The sequence below is a fragment of the Dipteris shenzhenensis genome, chromosome 23 (assembly GCF_047967505.1).
Source record: "Dipteris shenzhenensis isolate YYH24624 ecotype China chromosome 23, Dip_SZ_1.0, whole genome shotgun sequence".
In the NCBI taxonomy this organism is placed as follows: domain Eukaryota; kingdom Viridiplantae; phylum Streptophyta; class Polypodiopsida; order Gleicheniales; family Dipteridaceae; genus Dipteris; species Dipteris shenzhenensis.
The window spans coordinates 26,995,544-27,017,191 of NC_141618.1; the positions used below are offsets into that span (position 1 = coordinate 26,995,544).

The following is a 21,648-nucleotide window of genomic DNA, read 5'->3' on the forward strand; positions in this document are numbered from 1 at the left end:
GGTGTCGCACAACGCATTATATATGGCTATGGGCCAATTTTGTATTTACTTTATTATTGCAAGTTTGAGCAATATGTTTTGTAGTAGACATAATTCATTTTGGGCCCTAAGATGGCTATGTAAAGCAAATCCCTCATTTTGGAAGAGAGGGATAATTCTGGCTCCTTGGTGCTTTTATGAAATATCATAAATACTCTAGATGAGAAAGCATGAGCCACTCATCTAAGGGGGGAAGATTGTACCCAATCTGCTATCGTTTTCGTGGTGTGATTGTGTTCTTCTCCAATTGATTAAGTGATGAATTTGTATTGAAGAGAATTACCTTTAAGGTTTCAGAATGTCCCAGGGACATACCCTTCCTTTATCATTTTGAAGGAAAGGTCTTCGTGTTAGAAATGACCCAACAGAGGGTACGCACAACCGAAGACTTATAGTAATGCCCAAGAGCTCACACAGTGTGGCGTAGGTGTGGAATCACACACTTCTTTACTTATGTGCATACAATAGATGTGCAAACTCATCAATAGACAATGAACCAGCCAAATAGAGAAACCACCAAAATATATATTTCCGTCCAAAACTATGGACACAATACAAAAGAAATAGATCCAGAGTCCCACCAATGATGTGGTCCTCTGATCTTACCACAAGGTCCTTCTCCTATCTACTGGCTATCTCTAGACTCGAGCCCGCGTGCTCCACCTAGAGCTTCTGTAGACTTTCTGTCCAGATCCCTTCCACCTTGCTGTCTTTGCACCAGCCTAGGTGGGCAGCTCTCCCAGCTCTCAGTCTGCGGCTCCTTGTCACCTTCTTCACCTCCTGATATATAGGCCCAAGAGAGGGTTCCTTGGCTGCTCGAATCTGCTGGTTACTGCTGCTGCAAGTGATGATGATCTCAGCACCTTGCTGCCCTAGAAGACAGCCAAGGTCCAGCCCTTCCTGGCTAAGTCTGCAGCCCTTCAAGCACCCTCTCACCTCCTGGATATAGGCCCAGAGTGTGGCTTCCTGCAGCTCCTTTCTGCCTCCTGGATTGCTCACTGCTGGATATGAAATGAGGCCGGAGGCACCTCCTTTTATAGGCCCCCCAAGGGGGCTGGAAAAACCGACCAGCCTGCCTCATACTGGCCGACCAGTCTGCTGCTGGTCCAGCCCTTTAAGGGCTCTAAAACCGGGTCCCTTTGACCCAAACTTCTAGGGCCTTTGGCCCTCCAATTAAGGCAAGGGCCCAGCCCTATATAAGGCATGCCACTGCCAACTAGCAGCCCCATTTGCTGCTGCTGGAGACCCTATTGCAGGCTGTACACCTGCCCACAGACCCCCGCCATGCTGCAGCACCATTTCCTTCCTGTACACGTCCGTACTATTGCTGACATCATCACACCTTTTACTTGGGACACCCCGCCATGTCTGCTGTTCCGGATTCACCTCTTCCAGGCCAGATCCTGATGCTGAATGCCTCGCCATCTGCTCCTGTTGTTGGCGCCATCTGTTGCAGCCACCTTGACTACAGGTGTGTTCCCTTAGCTGGCTGCCCACATGACAGCCTATGTGCTGCCCATGTGGCAGCCCCCCCTCTCTCTCTTCTCTGGGCATCTTCTGCCCTAGGTCTCCCTCCCCCACGCTCTCCTCACATGGAGGCTTACAGATGGGGAGGTGACCATTCCAACACTTCGAACATTGCATAAATATGTTGCTTTGGGAATGTCTTGTATCCGCCACCAAAACCGAATGCACAATCCCACCAGTATCAGTCCAATAATGCTGTCCTGAATTTTTCCATGCTTACCGTTCCAGGCTCATTGACTCCACCTTCTCATCCTCCTGCATGCAAACACATCTGGAATATATGTTAGACATCAAAACATATGCTGCAGAATCCTTTTCATCCAATTGCACCGCATGTTCAAAGGCCAATCTTCCAAGCTCCACATTACCCCACTTTCGACAAGCACCTAATACCGTATGCCACAACATAAGATTAGGATGTAAGGGCATCTTCTTCACTATCGCTACTGCCTCATCTAATTGGCCTGTACGGCCAAGGAGATCCACCATGCTAGTCTGGTGCTCTATAGTTGAAGTGATGTTATAGTCTTTGCTCATGGCCTCAAAGTACTTCTTGCCCTTATCCACTAGACCCGTGTGACTACAAACAGTAAGAACAATAGAGAATGTGACCCCGTCTGGCTTTATCCCTTCTTGTCTCATTCTCTCAAGCATATGGAAAACAGTTTCACTTTCTCCTAGCTGGGCATATCCTGCAATTAGCGCAGTCCATGAAACTATGTTTCGAAATGGCAGTTTGTCAAAAGCTTCCCGTGCCTCTGCAGGGGAGCCACATTGGGCATACAAATCCACCAGAGTGTTGCCAACAAAAATATCTCTTTCCAGTGCCTTACAGGCAATCTCAGTGTGTATTTCTCGGCCCTTGTCTATGGCTCCTATGCTGCCACAAGCTTTCAAGCTGCACACAAATGTGACAGCATCTGGCAAGAGACCCTCCCGTTCCATCTGTTCAAAACAGTTTAGTGCTTCCTGACCAAGGCCCTGCTCGGCACATCCTGTGATCAGTGCATTCCATGAGACCACATCTCGAACAGGGAGCTTGTCAAGTGCTTCCCGTGCTTCTGCAAGTGAGCCACATTTGGCATACATATCCACCAAAGTGTTGCCAATCAAAATCTCTCTTTCCAGCCCCTTTCTGGCTATCTCAGCATGTATTCCTTGTCCCTTCTCTATGGCACCTATGGTACCACAAGCTTTCAAGCTGCAACCAAATGTAACAGAATCTGGAGAGAGACCCTCCAGTTGCATCTGTTCAAAACAATTCAGGGCTTCCTCACCAAGGCCCTGCTTGGCATATCCTGTAATTAGTGCAGTCCACAAGACTACATCGCGAACTGGCAGCTTGTCAAACACTTCCCGCGCTTCTGCAGTTGCGCCACATTGGACATACATATACACCAAGCTGCTGCCAACAAAAACATCCCTTTCCAACCCCTTTCTGGCAATTTCAGCATGTATTTCTTGGCCCTTGTCTATGGTTCCTACGCTGCCACAAGCTTTCACGCTGCAAACAAATGTGACAGCATTAGAAGAGATGCCCTCCAACTGCATCTGTTCAAAACAGTTCAGTGCTTCCTCACCAAGCCCCTGCTCGACATGTCCGTCAATTAGAGCATTCCATGAGACAACGTCTCGAGATGGCAGCTTGTCAAACACTTCCCATGCTTCTGCAAACAAGCCACATTTGACATACATAACTGCCAAGGTGCTGCCAACAAAAAGATCTCTTTCCAGCCCCTTTCTGGCTATCTCAACATGTATTTTCAGGCCCTTGTCTATGGCTCCTATGCTGGCACAGGCTTTCAAACTGCAAACGAATGTGAATGCATCTGGCGAAAGACCCGCCAGTTGCATCTGTTCAAAACAGTACAGTGCTTCCTCACCAAACCCACGTGTGGCATATCCTGTGATTAGTGCATTCCACGAGACCTCATTTCGAACTGGCAGCCTATCAAACGTTTCCCGTGCTTCTGCAAGCGAGCCACATTTGGCATACATATCCACCAAGGTGCTGCCAACTAAAAGATTTCTTTCCAGCAACTTCCTGGCTATCTCTGTATGTATCTCTCGACCCTTTTCTATGGATCCCAAGCTGCCACAAGCTTTCAAGCTGCAACTGAATGTGACAGCATCTGGAGGGAGACCCTCCAGTTGCATCTGTTCGAAAAAGTTTAGTGCTTCTTCACTGAGCCCATGCTTAGCATATCCTGCAATTAGACAAGTCCACGAGACTGCATCACGAACAGGCAGCTTGTCAAACACTTCCTGTGTTTCCGCAAGCGCACCACACTTTGCATACATAGCCACCAAGGTGCTGCCAACAAAATGATCTCTTTCATAGCCATTTTTGGCAATCTCAGCATGTATTTCTCGGCCCTTGTTTATGGCTCCTATGCTCCCACAAGCTTTCAAGCTGCAAACAAAGGTGATAACATTTGGGCAGAGACCCTCCAGTTGCATCTGTTCAAAATATTCCAGCGCTTCCTCACCAAGCCCATGCTCAGCATATCCTGCAATTAGCGCCGTCCACGATACAACATCTCGAACTGGCAACTTGTCAAAGGCTTCCCGTGCTTCTGCGAGCGAGCCACACTTGGCATACAAATCAACCAAGGTGCTGCCAACAAAAAGATCTGTTTCAAGCCCCTGTCTGGCAATCACAACATGTATTTCTTGGCCTTGTTTAGCATCTTTCAGCCTAGCACAAGCCTTCAATACTGCCACGAATGTATACTTGCTAGGATATACAGAAACCTCTTGCATTTTCTCATAGAGGTAGAGGGCACGTTGTGATTCCCCACATTCAATACAGCCGAGAATTAGAGAAGTCCAAGAATAGACATTCGGATCAACCAGCTTGTTAAAAACCTGCTCAGCATCACACATGCTTCCAACTTGGACCAACATTGGGACAAGGTAGTTCCCAAGAGATCTATGATCCTCCAGCCCACTACTGCAAATGTAGGCATATAAGCGCTTGGCATAAGCTAGGTTTTTCTTTGTTCTGCACTTCTGCAAAATACATGTAAGGTTTTCAACTGAAGGCAGCTGGGGCATCCGTTCCATAGACGTGAGTGCCTCCTCTAAGCTGTGTGTTTCCCAGCCACTCTTCTGACGCAGTACTTGTGCTCCGGATCCATTCACCTTTATTTCAGCCTTGCCACACTCCTCAACAAAGCCACGGTCTTGGGCCTGACCAGTGGATGTTCTGGCCCTTTCCTCGAGCATGTCTTTAACCAAAAGTGGATTGTAACAGTCCTCTATCCACAGCAACTCCTTTGTAACCTTATGCTTGAAATCTGGAGACCTTGGAATTATCTGTTGTTAAGATTCACAATAGACCGTCAGACTAGCCTATCTACAACTTAACTTATGCAAATCTTTCAGTTCAGGCTCCTCGCACCCTTACTTTGCCTTTTCGGTTGTCCCACCACTGGGAGGGATCTGTAAAGTACATCTTCCATAAGCGTTCAGCCCCTGACCTACCTGCGAAGCATAGCCACAACGAATTGCCAGAAGTGGGTGTCGCCAAGATAAAAGCTTTCCTCAATCAGTAAAAATTTATTGTTACAACTAAATTACCCATGTAAAGACGAAGACAATCTTACCAACTCTACTATCATGCGGAGCATAATGAGACCAATGCTTTTTAGTTAAAGAAGCTATCCAAGGGTCAGACGGGTCCCTCGACTAAGAAAATCTTTCAGTGAGCATTTAGGAAAAAGCTTAGGATTGCAAAACACACTAAAAGACGGAAGCACCTGGACGCGAACATTCTGCCACCACCGCTCCACTATCCTCGGGGAAAGCCATTGAAGAGTTAAGGCTTGATTGCCTGTGCAGCTGACCTGACAACCACTCAGAGTGTGGACGATATAAACGTGCGACACGCACCTGAAAGACGATAGGGCTGCACAGTTTCGTTGCGGTAGCCTCAGATGTATGAGACTGCTGATCTCTGCCTCCTGCTAACGCTCGCATTTTGTTCCCGCACGAGCAAAAAAAATGAAAATCTAATACTTTAGTTCACTGGTAAGCTAAGGTAGTTTTCGTATGGTTGACATATGATTGATGGATTTCCCTTCTCCCAGCAAGGATGGTATGCTCATGCTGAGCCAAATCTCGAGCATTTCCTTTTGGAGTTCCGCTTGGTTTGGCGTAGTATTAAGAAAACAAGGTGAAGGTACTTCACTGGGCCGACCCTTGGAATGTTTTCGGTGTGAGACTTATTTGTGGTCATTGGAAGTTTTTGGGTAGTTTTGTATTAGGCAAAGAATGGTCAGACCAATATACGTAGTTTGTGTCGTGCTCAGTTGTTGTGTCGGCACAATTTGTCCATATTTGGTCCCATTTGTTGTTGTAGTGGTTGTAATAAGTTGTACAATTTTGTAGGATTGCATCATTTCTTGGAGTGTTGTCGTTTTTTTTTGTTGGAGCCATACTTCATGTTGAAGTCCCCGACAATGTATGTTGTTGTGGGTTGTGGTATGATGTTTGGCATTGTTTCTATAGCTTGTATCAATGTTAAAGTTTGTGCTTTTGGTGAATTATATAAGTTTATGATTACGATTTGTTGATTTGATATTGTTTGTAGCTGTGTAAATAACCACTCGCACCCTCCAATACAATACATGTCTTCTTGGAGCAATGTTAGCTCTTTTTGGTAGTATGTTGTCAAGCCCAACCCCATTGTTGTCGCAATGTTGTCAAATTCTGGCAGTGCCAAGGTTGGGAGTGAGTGGATGTGTGTTTCTTGTAAGCACAATATGGTTGCACTGAGGTTACTTGTTGACAATAGCAGGTCTTGTTCATGAGCTCGACCTTGTGTTCAAGCTTTGTAGTGTTTTTTTAGTTCGATTGCTTTTTGTGAAAATCAACTTGTTCGAACGTCCAAGCCGAGCTTGTAGTTAGTTCTTGGTGGACAATTGGGTCGATGCTTTTTTTTTTTTGTACTTTGGAGAGGAAGTAAAGGTTGGTAGGGTCACAAACTTGTGAAAGTGCCGTGTATGCAAGGCCATGCGTTTTGATGCCTGTGGGGTCAAAATGCTAGCGATTCCATAATTAATCCTCGCGAACGGTGGATTGTCCTAGCAGCTACTGGTTGAATCAGGAATTGTTTTCTTGTGATTGTATTGAGCTGGTTATTACCTACCTAGAATTCTGGAGTCATTTGTAGTGTCGGTGTCCATGTTGGTGGTATTTCGTCGTCGTATAATTGCTTGTTTTTGTATCTTGTTTTCTTGCCGGTATTATTATCATTTAATTCCATCCATTTGAGCTATTTTTTTGGCTTGGCGTTGGAGCCTCTGAAGGTCCTTTCTGCACCGTTAACAATTCCATTGCCAATGTCGAGATTTCCTGAACATATTTCAATGATCATTCCTGGATTAAGCCTTAATTTGTTGTGAAGTCCACATGTTTTTCTAGGGTCAATCGGGATTGTTATGGTCCTGTTGCATGTGTTTGACCTGTTGTCGACCACTTTGATTACGTGTGGTTGCCTAGGTAGTTTGTTGAAGACGTAGTCATTGTGTCTGTCTTTTGCAAAGTTTGTGAACAATAGGTGTGGGATGTTGTTGTCCTCAGGCAGTTCTTTTAAGTGCATTCTATTTAGATTCTCAATGTCTTCATTAGTTTGTGATCCTGTACAGATTCTATTGAGCACATGGAGGAATGGCACATTGGTTGTTGTAGTTCATAGTATCAAACATGTGATCTCCAACAAGAGCCTAGTGTGATTGTTGTATCATATTGTGTATTGAAAATCCAAGAGTCTTTTAGTGAGTTGGCTTGGCAAAGGTCACCACAGAGTTAGGATATCCACCCCACCAAAAGGTTTGTCGTGGTTGTGCTTTATTTCATGCATTCTCATGTCTGTTGCAAGGAAGGTGTTTAATCCAACCAACGAGATCGCATCAATCACTACTAGTCCTACTTTGCATAGTGCACTGATAAAGTTTTGTAGTTTCTCAGCTGATAGAGCTATGTAGTTGCTTGTTAATAGAGGCAAGTGAAGTGATGCATGTATCGTGCTTCCGCCTAAAGTTCTTGCCGCTTTGCCAGTGTACGTTAGTAATAACACTTTTGGGAGTTGAAGTTCCCTTGTGGTTTTGTGTGAGTACTAAGGTCGCAATGCTTCCAATTGTCAAGACCACAAAACTTTTACCAGCCCTAGCATTTCCAAAAATGAACAAGCAAAATTGTCTCTCTAGTTTTATTCTTTTTTAAAGGAGGATGTCTTCTAGTATGATTCTCTACTCGAACTTCATTTTCCTTAGCAACGTGTAATATGAATCATTTGACAAATGTTTTTCATTGCATTGTTGGATACCATGAAGGCCCTTGGGCCTATTTTGTTGTTTGAGTTCGTTTCGTAGGTCAATATTTTCTCGGAACCTGAAGGACTATTCATTGTTAGACTGCTTGTACCAATGTCAGTTGACGTTGATGGATATGAGGCATTCCTTTGAAACAGTGCTTGGTTCCCTCTAATAGTTTCTTGGTGGCAATTGTGGATGTCGTTCCAAGTCTGAAGCTCAGTGTCCAATTTGTGTTCGTGAAGGCTAAATCGTAAATATAACAAACAAAGTTCTCTGTAATGGTTTTCTGGATTTTAGCTAGGTTGTAATTATTGAATTGAATTATTCATTCAAGTTTTCTTTTCTTGGTTGTGCCTCTTAGTACTGTGTAATGGCTTGTGAAAGTGGCCAAGCAAATGTCTTGCAAGTTGGTTTTGGCATGAGTACTTAGTGATTGTCTTCGAAGAAAATGTCATTGCTTTCTGGATGGATTTGTTTGAGTTGCACAGCAATAGATAGAGTTATGCAGCTTGTTGTGTGCTGATGTGTTTCGTGTTCAAAATCACGTTGCCAGCATTGCTTTGGAAACTCTGCATGATCGCATTCTTGACTACAATGTTGGTTTCCTTGTTAATCTTTGTAATGTATGATGTACAGTAGGAAGCTGCACCATGAGGATTTAGAATGAATTGCACATCAATATTTGCTTCCCACAATTTGTCAAGATTGGTTTGAAATTGCTTGTGTGTACATCTTTTAGTAGTCTTTCTATGAAGATTTTGGGTTCAGAGATGTGGTTTCTTAGTGCAAGCTCGTACTTGTGTTCTGACATGGACATTTTGTCAAGGAAAGTATCAAAATCCATTGTCGTGATTGTTTTGTCTTGCACTGCTTGTGTGATCACTTTGAAGTTTTTCTTGAGGTGGGCGAGATCGTTTTCTTCATCAAGTAATGATGTCTAGACTTGGTTTGCCATATCGGCAGTCTAGGGAATCTGAATTGACAATGCCTTTCCTTTTTTTTGCATGTTTGCCTATGTCTATGGGTTTGAATACCAGCATCCGCATTTTCAAGTTTTGCGTTGTCGGTTGTAATGTGAGTATCTCTGAAGGTTTCCAAGAGACTGTCTTCACAAGCTTTGTACGTTGGGGCTTCGTTTATCCAAAGGATTCCATGGTCGTGCTAGCTGCCTCTGTTTTGAAACTCTGTCACAAAAGAAGAAATCCAGAGCTAGTCCGAATATAGTGTTGTCCTAGTGTAGAAGTGCTTTTAGAGCTTTGAATTGTGTGCGTAGTATTGAGCTGTTGTTACGGGGTCCAATCTAATGAGGTCCTGATCATTGTGGAAATGTTCATTATCTTCATTTAGGAACGGTTGCTCTTGTAGTTTGTAAAGGCACGACATCAATGGCTCCCAACGTTTTTCGGTTGGAGACAATGTCACAAAGAAAGTGGGTGGGCCTAACTATCAAACCATTGTGAAGACATTGAGTTCCAATCGTTGTTTGTAGTCAGCATATGTATGTAAATAGGCAAATTCACAGTATGTGATTTTCAATTCCAGTAGTTTCTCAATGTTTGTGTCAACCATTGCAGTTCTTGCTTCTATCATTATTCCTTGTAGCTGGCCTTTACCCATGTGGACCCAAGTGGATGATAGTATTTGGCACACTAGTATCTTCATGTTTTCAAAGAAAAATTTCTCAATTGATAATGCAAACCTCATGTCCTCATTTCTCAGCTCCCATTTTGCCAAGGCCTGGTAGGGCGTTCGGCAAGGTATGTACGCACGAGCTGTTAAATTACACAGCATAGCAGAACAGAAACTGAACAAAGAATAGAGAGTACACAACAAATTGGAGATGAATAAAATTTTCCTTCAATACTGATGTAGTACAGATGATGGCTCCGTCCACCCGTGCCCCCCCACAATGGAGCTTAGATGGTGATCTAGACAGATACTAGGTGAAGAGCTACTAGCTGGAAGATCTCTACTGGAAGATCTAATCTGGTACAATGGACTAGGGAAGTTGCCTCTTTATAGCTATAAGGGCAGTAGTCGGATCAACGTAGTCGGTGGAACCGACCAATCAACCTAGTCGGTAAAGCCAACCAATCAACCTAGTCGATGGAACCGACTAGTCGTCCATGGAATATTAAGGGAATATTCCCTATAACATCACCTCAGAGGCTCTCACTCCCGAAACCCCACCAGCTGTCCCCCCTAGGATCCCCTAGCTGGGGGCCAGCTAGCCCCCAGGCCCCAACAAGAATAAGGGGCTCCCACACAATCACCTTTCTACCATCAACAGTCTCATTGATAGACCTCATCTAACATATGCAAGTCAGGATTCCATCCAATGTCTCGGGCTCACACATGGCTTCTCCTCATATGGGGGCCTTACAACTTGAGCACCTTGGACCACTGGTGGTTACCAGGAGGGTGGGGCATTGAGCATATCTAACATGAGTGTGTCCATAAAATAGGTTCTTCATAATGTTCATCTTTGAAGAGGCTTAATGGGGAGAAACCTTTAGATGGTGCAACAGAAAAAGGTTTATTTTCAAAATCAATAACTTGCTGGCTAGCAAATGCCATGAACCAATGTGTCCATGTCTAACTCATTTTCAAATCTTGTGTACACCTCCCTTGTTTGACTGGTCTAGTTGTTTTCTTTGTTGCTTCGAAGGGTGTCCATGTGCTCTAGCCAGGCATGGTTCACTTGCACATTGTTTTGTTTGTAGAGTGGACTATCAATTATCTCTCGTAGTGCGTGCATTGTTAGGGTCGGCCTTACCAACCCACTGAATCTATAGTTATAGTCATAGTGTAGTCAAAGTTTGATTACCACCATTATTGTTTCATTGTCATCTACAAAACATTGTAAGATATGTTGTGCCTTGTCGACATCTGCAAAGACATTGATGACACTACCGTGTAGGCCAAGTTGCCCTTCGTATGTTAGTTCACAAATTTGTGTGAAAGGTATTCTTATTGATATGAGGTGCTCTTCCACCTTATTTGGTGTAGCTGTGTATTTCCTCTTGTTTGACATTTTCATTTTCGCCCAAGCAAACCTATGTATTTTGTTCCCATGTAGAGCTCTTCCCATGGTGCCACTGAAGCAAGGGAAATTTCTTCAATGACTCGCTTTATGACTTGAAAGTTAGACTCCCACAACAAGAGCATGCAATAGGTGTCTCATTGATTTTAATGAGGTACTTGCCTTGCGTTGTGCTACTTCCTCTTTTTTGTTTCAATGTATGGGGCCTTTTGTTGGAGTGTACTGGAATTTGTTGCTTCGTGGTAGAGACAGTAAGAGTATTGGTTCCTTGGCTTGTTTTTTTCGCTTCATAGATTGCTATTTGATTTTTTAGATCTTATTGCATGTGGCGCTGATACTATGCTGACTTTGTTGATGCAAGTCCTTGTAAAGTATAGCAATTTGTTTTGATGATAACCCTTCATGCTATCGCAAAAGTTGGAATAGCAAAATTTCTCTTCCTCTATCCAAATGTTGTACGGACATTTTTTCTTTTGTTGCAACATTGGGAAAATCATGGCCGATTCTGTTGTTCCATTCACCAAAGGATATGTCCTTCCCTTTGTTCTGCCCGCCCACCTTCATTGCTTGCAAGACCAATATGCCATCATATGTGAGGACAGAGAAAGAATGACCTAAAGCATGATTAAATGCTGCAAGAGAAGTAGGAAACAATGGGTCAGAGGGTTTGCATTGCTACATTCAGTGGTGGCTACTGTCTGCACATCAGTTCTTGCAGGCTATATTAAAGTGGACGGTGTGTTGTGTAGGCAATCGCATGTTGGGATGGTTTCTTGCAAGATACGGTGCAGTCGTTTTTAGTCAGATGTAGGGTAGAAGGACTCTAAGGAAGTAAGGAAGCTAGTTTTCTGAGGTCTCTTCTTTAAAAAATCGATATTCCATTTCACGTTATGAGGTGCAAGTTCAATTCCAGGATCCATGTAATAAAAACTTGGTAGTGTTCCTCAAAGGAAGTCTTGCTGCATCTGCATTCCCTCACTCTTTTGTGGGAAAGAGTATGTCTCAGGTAAGACCTTGGTGTTGCGGTACTTGTGATGCAAGAAAAAGTAGGCAGTCAGATTGTCTGGTGACAACAAGTTTATGTGTGTTACATGGTTAGATGCAAAAGTGATTATCATTTCTTCAAGAAACAATGTTTTTTTCTATGTTGCATTTGTTGGCAAAAGATGTCTAACAATTTGACAATGAAGGAGCGAAGTACATTACGCACTACAAAAGCTGGACATATATATTTCAGAGCATAAAGATGCTTACAATGGTTGTTTTTTTTCCTGTTAGCCTAGAGTATATGTTGTGGTGGCAACAGCAAGGGCATATACAATGTGATCGAGTATGTAAGGTTGGAGTATTGACAATGAAAGCGATAACAGTAGTGCAAACCAAGTTGTAAGGGTAAGAAATAACAACAACTAAAAAGTCCACAATTATCATGGCCTTGCTAAAAACTCTTTGGAAATGTGGTAACATAGCCGGAGCTATTCATTGTGAATTATCCCATGGGCTGTTTCTCGAGCAACATGGATTGTGTTGCTACAACACTATGGCTATGGAATGGAACTGGCAATGAAGACCAAGAACTTCATCCACATGTGAATCGCGAACTTGTACAACAACTTGGGTTCCATCATGTAGAACAACACATCCCTTTAAAGAAGGCACTTGTGAGATGGTTTGAATGAAGTCATATTTGTAACAGTAAGGTTGAACAGGATCTCCACTGACATGAGAACACCACATGCACTACAATGGTACTCAACAAGTGGATTGTTGAGGCTGATAAAGTGCAAAACACCAACTCCTCGTGATGCAAAGAAAACGTTGGTCAAGCACGTATGTTGTGGAACTTATGAAGCTATGTAATGCAAGGGCCTTGTACCTTCTTCCCATAACCTAATTGGGAGATCTAGTGCACAAATGTATCATGTCGTGTGGCTCAGATATTCCCCTTAGAAACTATGCCCAATATGGTGAAATAAAAAACACCTAGCGCGCTCCTTGCACGCACATATGAAATATTTTTTGCAACATACATCACAATGCCCTCATCCACAAATTCTTCAATCAAGCCCTGCCTTGTTGGCGTTATCGACTAGCGCTTCTGCTTGATGTAAAAGCTCCAGATTCTCCCCATGAATGTTTTCATTCTTGCTTCCCCAATATTGGAACTTGCTAGAAGAGACCATTGACATGTAGTTGTGATAGAGGCTTCACTAAAGCTCTAGATTTACTATACTTGTTTTCATATTGGATTTGGATTTGCAAAACATGTAGTTGCAATGAGGAGAAAATGTTATTTGTTGTCTTTATGCGCATATATGAACTTACTACAATCAATTTTCAACAACAAATGGATTTCCGCTCTTTACAAAATTTATCTTCTTTGAACTAAGTGTAACTATATGATAACAAGCGTACATGTGGTGGTTTCCATGGCAAATAACATATACGCATATCAAGATAACATTTCTCTTCATCTTCCATGGAAATATATTTAAGAAGTCCAAACTAGGATCTGTTTGTAATTTTAAGAAGTTATGTTTCATAAACACAACATTTGGAAAATTCCAATTAGAAATTTAAATTATGTCGCCATGTTTGCAAAAATTGAAAGTGTTTAAGTATCTTGCATTACGAAAGCATGGCAACATTTATGGAATTACACCAAATGCTCAAAAAAACCTTTGCATGGTTGCGTTAAATTTCAAGTACTTTGATAGGTTGTTCTATCCATCTATTATCTCAAAAGAACTCTCTTCTTCACCAATCGGAGGCTTGATATCTATAGTTATCATGCACTTCAATTTAGTGTTGCAGCGTTTCTCACATTGTGTATTCTGAACTGGACAAACAATGTGAGCCACGAGAAGCGTAAAGATTATGGTGTGCCTAGAAAATAACTAGAGAAACTAACACAACAATACCTTCTGCACATGCTTGCTTAGTAGCTACATAGAAGCCAACCTTTAGCATTCTCTTCGCATTCTTCTTGATACCCAAATTATGAAGAAGAGCTTGTCTGGACTGTATCAGTCTCATCGGTGGGCCCAAATCTACCACAGAGAGAAAAATTAAAAAGAAAAATAGTCGTCGTGACAAGATGCGAACATGAAAAGACAACCGATAGTTCTAATGGGATCTGAACACGAGAAGACATATATACCACCTTCAACAAACTTTGAGTATCCTTTTCCTCCCCTTGCAGTTTCATAGTAGATGGAGCATTTACAATAGGAGCTTTCATCAATTGCGCTTTGTACTAGGTCTCTCCTACATCTAAACACCCACCATCAGTTTGCTAGTGCTTCTCGAAACAATTTCATTGTAAATGTATGTGTTGAATGAATGACACAGTGCAAAGCATGGTACAAACAATGACTGCAGGGGAATAGAACCGCTGACACAATTTTGATAAGCCCCAAATCGTTGTCCCTCAATAAAGTGACAGTACGTGTCGGAGAGGAGTTACAACTGTCATTGTTTCGTCAATAAAGAAAATAACAAAGGCAGAATGACTGTTTATACCAGAAAGAATTTCCATGCTTTTTAAACCGTGTTGGTGCGCATATACAATAGTCCCATCATCAGCGTTCGATTCATCGATTTCCTCTGCTATATAGGAACAACTAGAAGAAATTCATCAGGAGAAGTACTTCTCAAGAAAGCTTTACCAAAATGATTTCCTTAACGTCCGGCATGGCCTGCTATGATAATCACTTCAAAAATCAAGTCAATATGGTAGCCAACGCTAGGTAGTCACCTCGAAGAGGTGACCTTGCATCATCAGCATACATTTTCTTGCTCTCTACCATGTTCATCATCCCTGAAAGAACATAAGGAAAGGATCCAAAAAGAAAAAAAGCATATCATCAAAACGTTTTGAAGGAGTCCAAATGACGAATACTCAAACCTGAATCCCAAAACAAAGAATTACCAAATACAACCTCTCTGAAAGTTGCCAACTGCTTGTATCCATGGAATCCCCAGAGTCGTCCCGTCCCTCTTCATAACTTACTTTGCGTCCACTTGCCATAGCTAACAATAGCTTCTCACAACAAGAACAAAACATGCAGGAAGCACAAAACAACATCCAACCATCATAGTAAAGCCCTTTTTGTACATTGAACCACAATCTCTCCATTTAGACACACAAAGTCATCCCATTATTTGAGAGCTTTGCCACCCATAACCGTGCAAAACTTTCTTTCCTCAGTGTGGAAGACTTTGTCATGCAACACACATTGACGACCGTGTTTGCCATGTAGCACGTAAGCCCCAATAAGTAGAGGTCCACCCATGTGAGGAGATAGGTAGAACAATGCAACAGCATGGGTGTAGAAACAATCCGATCCAACAATGAAGGTGTGCAAAGAACATGCACAAATGCATGCAAGAATGTGCCCAACACGTGGCTGTCATCAAAGCATAGTTGACCAAGTGTTCTCGCGCCCTTCTTTGCTCCTCTAATCTCTTGGACCAGTGGTGTTCGAATGGTTCCTCCTCAATGGTTGGAGGTTCTCTGTCATCCAAAAGCTGCTTTACCCACTTCGGGAATGGCCATTGTCGTTGTGGTTCTGCAGGCTCTTCTTCATCTTCTTTGTCTTGAATCCTCCCAAGCACCATTGGCTGAGTTCGGTCTGCTGTTGGTGGCAGTACTAGATGGATATCCCGGTCCTGGTTGTCTGGGAAGGAAGCATCGTCCTCCAATTGATGCGGCTGTTCTGAGAAGACCACATCGCGACTTACAATTACCTTCTTGGTAACAGGGTTATAGAGACGGTGACCCTTCGCCTCTTCACTATAGCCCAAGAAAATACACTTCCAGCTCTTCAGTTCCCATTTGGTCCTGGTAGCATCAGGGACATGCACAAAACAGTCACATCCAAAAACTCTGAAATGTGCAGCTGAAGGTTTCTTACCAGAAAAGGCTTGCAGTGGAGTCATCCCGTTCATAGCCTTTGTGTAGCTATGATTGAGGATGTAAACTGCAGTGTTACATGCTTCAACCCAGAAAGTCTTTGGCAAATCTTTCCCTTTCATCATACTCCAGCCCATTTTGCAGATGACGCGCATCTTGCATTTTGCTACTCCATTTTGCTATGATGTATATGTGGCAGGGGTTTCAGCCTCTTGATTTCGTGACTTTTGCAGTAACTTTCGAATTCAGTTGATGTGAACTGTCCACCTCTGTCTAATCTCAGCTTCTTCACCTTCCTCCCCGATTCTTTCTCGACCATAACATGCCATTCCTTGAACGTACTGAAAGCCTCGTCTTTCGTCTTGAGGAAGTATATCCATATCCTTCTACTGTAGTTGTCGCTCAACGTCATGAAGTAGAAGGAACCACCCAAAGCTTCCGTCTCCATCTTTCCGCAGAGGTCCGTGTGAACGAGCTCCTGAGGAGCCTTTTCCCTACTAGCCTCTTTAGGAAAGGGTTGCCGATGTTGCTTGCCCATCATGCAAGCTTCACATACATCGGGCAGATCTGAAATTTTTGGTAGGTCTGCAATCATTCCACTTTTATGCATCTCCTTCAAAGAACTAAGGTTTAGATGACCAAACCTCTCATGCCATAGCTTAGTGTTCTTCACATCCGCTCGAGCACTGAAAGCTGAGAGTTTGTAAATGTTGTTGCACTGTGTACCTTTACCAATGACCTTTCCTTGAAGATCCAAGATCTGTGCACCATTCTTATCGAATTGAACTTTGAGGTCCCGATCTATGATCATAGAAATGGACAAGCTCCTCTTGATATATGGCACATAAAGAACATCGGACAACTGTTTTACAACTCCATTTAACTTGAGAGCAATCATACCTTTTCCTTTTGCTGGACGTTTTGCATCATTGCCGACTGCTACCATGATGTCATTCCCTACCGGCTGTAGAGAGGTATACCAATCCTTCCAACTGGACATGTGGCATGATGCACCACTGTCAATGATCCAAGGTTCATCCGCAGGTACATGAACTGCCTCCGTGCAAATCTCCTCAATTACGATGAACAGCTCTATTGGTACTGCTTGCGCGCTATTGCTGGACTCTTTCTTCACTCCGTTCTTCTCATCTGTAATCTTCTTGCGGCACTCATTCTGCTTGTGCCCTGCCTTGTTGCAATAGAAACACGTGATCTTCTTCTTTCTCTTTTTATCATAAGAAGAAGATGGGTTACCAGAGTCCTTACCCTTACCTTTCTTTGATCCGGTCCAGAAAGCCGAATCTTCTCCAGTCCTCGTCTTTTGACGCATCTCCTCCTCCAGAAGCATCGCACTGAAATCCTCAAAGTTGAGGGGCAGATTCCTGTTCTGCGTATTCAGCACCGTAACAAGACCGTCGTACTTTGGTGGGAGAATCCGTATGCACCTTCATGCTAGATTTTCACTGGTGATGGTGATGCCAATCGCAGTCATCTGATCGCGCAGATTCTTCACCCTGGTGATGAGCTTCTCTGCCACTTCAGACTCCGAGAATTTTTCATTCGCGAGTTGAGTCTCCAAATTCTGAATCCGTGTCTGATTCGTGGTCTCATACTGATTTTTCAAGACCGTCCATGCCTCCTCCGCTGTGGTGACATGTTGGATTAACGCCATGACGGAATCACTAACATTGCAAACAATAGAACACATCGCATCTGCGTTTCTTCTTGTCCACGCGAGAATCTCATCCGCAATTGGTACTATCTGTTGTCCTGCATTGGCTGGATCCGGTCTCGGAACCGGCCTCACGTCCACCCCAGTAGTAGTGTCCCAAAGCTCATATGCACTTAGGATGGTCTTCATCTTGAACTTCCAGAGAGGATAGTTAGAGCCGTCCAACTTTCCACTTTCGCCGAACAGTGGGATTCACAGTCTTGCAGGCTGGGCCATCTCTCACAATCTACTTGCAAACAGAAACACACTACCAAATATTCTTGCTAGAGTCCAGGCTCTGATACCATGTAAGAAAATAATACAACGTCTGTGCTCAACAGATAAGAGGATCTCGTACGCAAGAGAGAAAACAAGATAGTATGGAGAATCAAAAATTTGATTACTGTAGAACTGATACAATAGGTGGCGCTACCTCCGAGCCGTGAGCTCCTATGAAAGAAGCTTCGATGGCATGCTAGAAACAGTAGAAGACGGAGGCTAAATGCTAAGGAATAAGGGTTGCCTGTAGCCAGTGGTGAAATGGGCTTCACGAGCTTCCTCTTATATAGCCACCAGTCGTAGTTGGTTAGGCTCAATTGGGTGACTGACCCAGTCCGCCCAAAATGGTTGACTGGTGGTCGGTCCCAAAATAGGCCACCGACCATACGATAGAACCGGTGCACAAAACATGGCCCCCATCTGGTGTCCAAACCAGGACCTACCGGCGGATAACCAAGGTACTCAAATGCCTTCTCCTTATATGGGGGGCTTACAAGTAGAGTTAGCTGGTTCCTGCGTAGTTACACCAGAGTGGAGCATTGATATCTAACAGGAAGTTCAAGATGAAGACCATCCTAAGCGCATACGAGCTTTGGGATACTACTACTAGGGTGGACATGAAGCCGGTTCTGAGACCGAATCTGACCAATGCAGCACGACAGATAGTACCAACTGCAGATGAGATTCTCGCATGGACAAGAAGAAATGCAGATGTGATGTGTTCTATTGTCTGCAGTGTAAGTGACTCTATCATGGCATTAATTCAACATGTTACCACAGCGGAGGAGGCATGGATGGTCTTGAAAAATCAGTACGAGACCACGAATCAAATGCGGATTCAGAATCTAGAGACTCAACTCACGAATGAGAAACTGTCTGAGTCTGAAGCGACGAAGAAGTTCATCACCAGGGTGAAGAATCTGCGCGATCAGATGACTGCAATTGGTATCACCATCACTAGTGAGAATCTAGCACAAAGGCGCTAATGGATTCTCCCACCAAAGTATGATGGTCTTGTTAGAACATTAAGTACGTAGAACAGAAATTTGTCCCTCAACTTTGACGATTTCAGCGCAATGCTTTTGGAGGAGGAGATGCATTAAAAGATGAGGACTGGAGAAGATTCGGCTTTCTATGCTGGATCAAAGAAAGGTAAGGGTAAGGACTCTGGTAACCCATCTTCTCCTAATGATAAAAAGAGAAAGAAGAAGATCAAGTGCTTCTATTACAACAAGGTAGGGCACAAGCAGAATGAGTGCCGAAAGAAGATTGCAGATGAGAAGAACGGAGTAAAGAAAGAGTCCAGCAACAGTGCGCAGCCAGATATCAAGAAGAACTTGTTGTCTGTTTCTGCGATCACGGATCGGGACCTCAAAGTTCACTCTGATAAGAATGGCACATAGATTTTGGATCTTCAAGGGAAGGTCGTTGGTAAAGGTACACTGCGCAACAACATCTATGAACTCTCAGCTTTCAGTGCTCCAGCCGATGTGAAGAACACTAAGCTATGGCATGAGAGGTTTGGTCATCTAAACCTTAGTTCTTTAAAGGAGATGCATAAAAGTGGAATGATTGCAGACCTACCAAAAATTACAGATCTGCCCAATGTATGTGAAGCTTGCATGATGGGCAAGTAGCATCGACAGCCCTATCCTAAAGAGGCCAGCAAGGCAAAGACTCCTCTAGAGCTCATTCACACGGACCTCTGTGAAAAGAAGGAGACGGAAGCTTTGGGTGGTTCCTACTACTTCATGATGCTGATCGACGACTAAAGTAGAAGGATATGGATATACTTCCTGAAGACTAAAAATCAGGCTTTTAGTAAGTTCAAAGAATGGCATGTAATGGTCGAGAAAGAATCGGGGAGGAAGGTGAAGAAGTTGAGATCAGACAGAGGTGGAGAGTTCACATCAAGTGAATTTGAAAGTTACTGCAAAAGTCATGATATCAAGAGGCAGAAACCCCCGCCACATACATCACAGCAAAATGGAGTAGCAGAATGCAAGATGCACATCATCTGCGAAATGGGCAGGAGTATGATGAAAGGGAAAGATTTTCCAAAGACTTTCTAGGCTGAAGCATGTAACACGACAGTTTACATTCCGACGAATCGTAGCTACACAAAGGCTGTGAATGGGATGACTCCACTGTAGGCCTTTTCTGGTAAGAAACCTTCAGCTACACATTTCAGAGTTTTTGGGTGTGACTGTTTTGTGCATGTCCCTGATGCTAACAGGACCAAATGGGAATGGAAGAGCCGGAAGTGTATTTTCTTGGGCTATAGTGAAGAGGAGAAGGGTTACCGTCTCTATAACCCTGTTACCAAGAAGGTAATAGTAAGTTGTGATGTGGTCTTCTCAAAATAGCCGCATCAATTGGAGGAGGATGCTTCCTTCCTAGACAACTAGGACTAGGATATCCAGCTAGTACAACCACCAACAGCAGACCGAACTCCCCCAATGGTGCTTGGGAGGATTCAAGATAAAGAAGAGGAAGAAGAGCATGCAGAACCACAATGGCAACGGCCATTCTCGAAGTGGATAAAGCAGCTTTTGGATGGCAGAGAACCTCCGGCCATTGAGGAGGAACCATCCGAACACCGCCGCTCCAAGAGATTAGAGGAGCAAAGAAGGGCGCAGGAACACTTGGTCAACTACACTTTGATGACAGAGGTGATCCGTGCTGATGAACCCAAGTGTCTTGAAGAGGCACAGGGTGATGATAGGTAGATGGAGGCTATGTAGCCGGAGTATGGCTCCATAATGAAGTGTTCAACACTTGGGACCTTGTGGATCGACCACCAAAACACAAGGTAATCGGCATCAAGTGGGTGTACAATACCAAGTACAAGTCCGACGGCACGTTGGATAAGTACAAGGCTCAACTCGTGGCAAAAGGATTTGCACAGGTACATGGTTTTGATTATTAGGATACTTTTGCTCCCACAACTCGACTAACCACAATTCGCAGTGTTTTGGCTTCAGCTGCCTAGGGAAGTTGGCCCATGTTTCAGATGGATGTAAAATCCACCTTTCTAAATGGAGATCTCAAGGAGGAGGTATACGTGGAACAACCACCAAGTTTTGAGATCCCCGGTTCAGAAGGTAAAGTCTGTAAATTGAAGAAGGCACTTTACGGGCTAAAACAGACCCCATGAGCATGGTACCAGTAGATTGATGCCCACTTTCTGCAAAATGGGTTCAGGAGGAGCCCATCTAATGCAAATTTGTATATCTTCAGAGAAGGAGGCAGGTGTATGATCCTGCTCCTTTATGTGGACGACCTTCTGATAACAGGCAACCATGAAGAGAAGATCTCGCAGACAAAGCATTTGCTAGGAAGAGAGTTTGAAATGACAAACCTCGGACTGATGCACTTCTGTTTGGGGATTGAAGTTTGGCAAGAGCCAAAATAGATCTTCATCTCATAGCTGAAGTATGCTGGAGAGATACTGAAGGCATTTGGCATGGCTGAGTGCAAGACAGTTGGCACCCCTAGGGAGGTTGACGTGAAGCTCTCAAACAGGGATTCATCACCACTGGCGGACGAAGCGAAGTACAAAAGGCTTGTGGGCAGCTTGATTTACTTGTGAAACACGCGGTCGGACATCAGCTTTACGACTGGTGTACTAAGCAAGTTTTCCAATAAGCCCTGGGAGAACCATTGGAGGGCAGGGATGCGGGTGCTGAAATGGCACACTTGATTATGGCATCACCTATACCAAGGGCAACATCTTGATTGGATTCTGTGACTCAGATTGTGGGCAGGAGATCTGGACAGCAGGAGGTCAGTGACAAGTTAGTGTTTCTCACTT

The 21,648-nt window shown here is 43.7% G+C and overlaps 1 protein-coding gene across 1 annotated transcript; it reads right to left on the reverse strand.

The window, feature by feature from the left end:
- Positions 1–582: 582 nt before the first annotated feature.
- On the reverse strand, positions 583–5,754 carry LOC147887188 (pentatricopeptide repeat-containing protein At3g09040, mitochondrial-like). The gene is made up of 3 exons (XM_087394552.1): positions 5,328–5,754; positions 4,976–5,052; positions 583–4,884 (listed from the first exon to the last, which is right to left on the reverse strand). The coding sequence occupies exons 1-3, from the start codon at positions 5,545–5,547 to the stop codon at positions 1,783–1,785; spliced, it is 3,399 nt and encodes a 1,132-aa protein (XP_087250678.1). The 5' UTR covers positions 5,548–5,754; the 3' UTR covers positions 583–1,782.
- Positions 5,755–21,648: the final 15,894 nt, after the last annotated feature.

Excerpts from the sequence above, each read along its gene's own strand:
- LOC147887188 (XM_087394552.1), bottom strand. The coding sequence starts at position 5,547 with ATGCGAGCGTTAGCAGGAGGCAGAGATCAGCAGTCTCATACATCTGAG. Across the intron at positions 5,053-5,327 it reads GGCAGAATGTTCGCGTCCAG|GTAGGTCAGGGGCTGAACGC; the intron begins GTGCTTCCGTCT and ends TATGCTTCGCAG. Across the intron at positions 4,885-4,975 it reads GGGACAACCGAAAAGGCAAA|ATAATTCCAAGGTCTCCAGA; the intron begins GTAAGGGTGCGA and ends TCTTAACAACAG.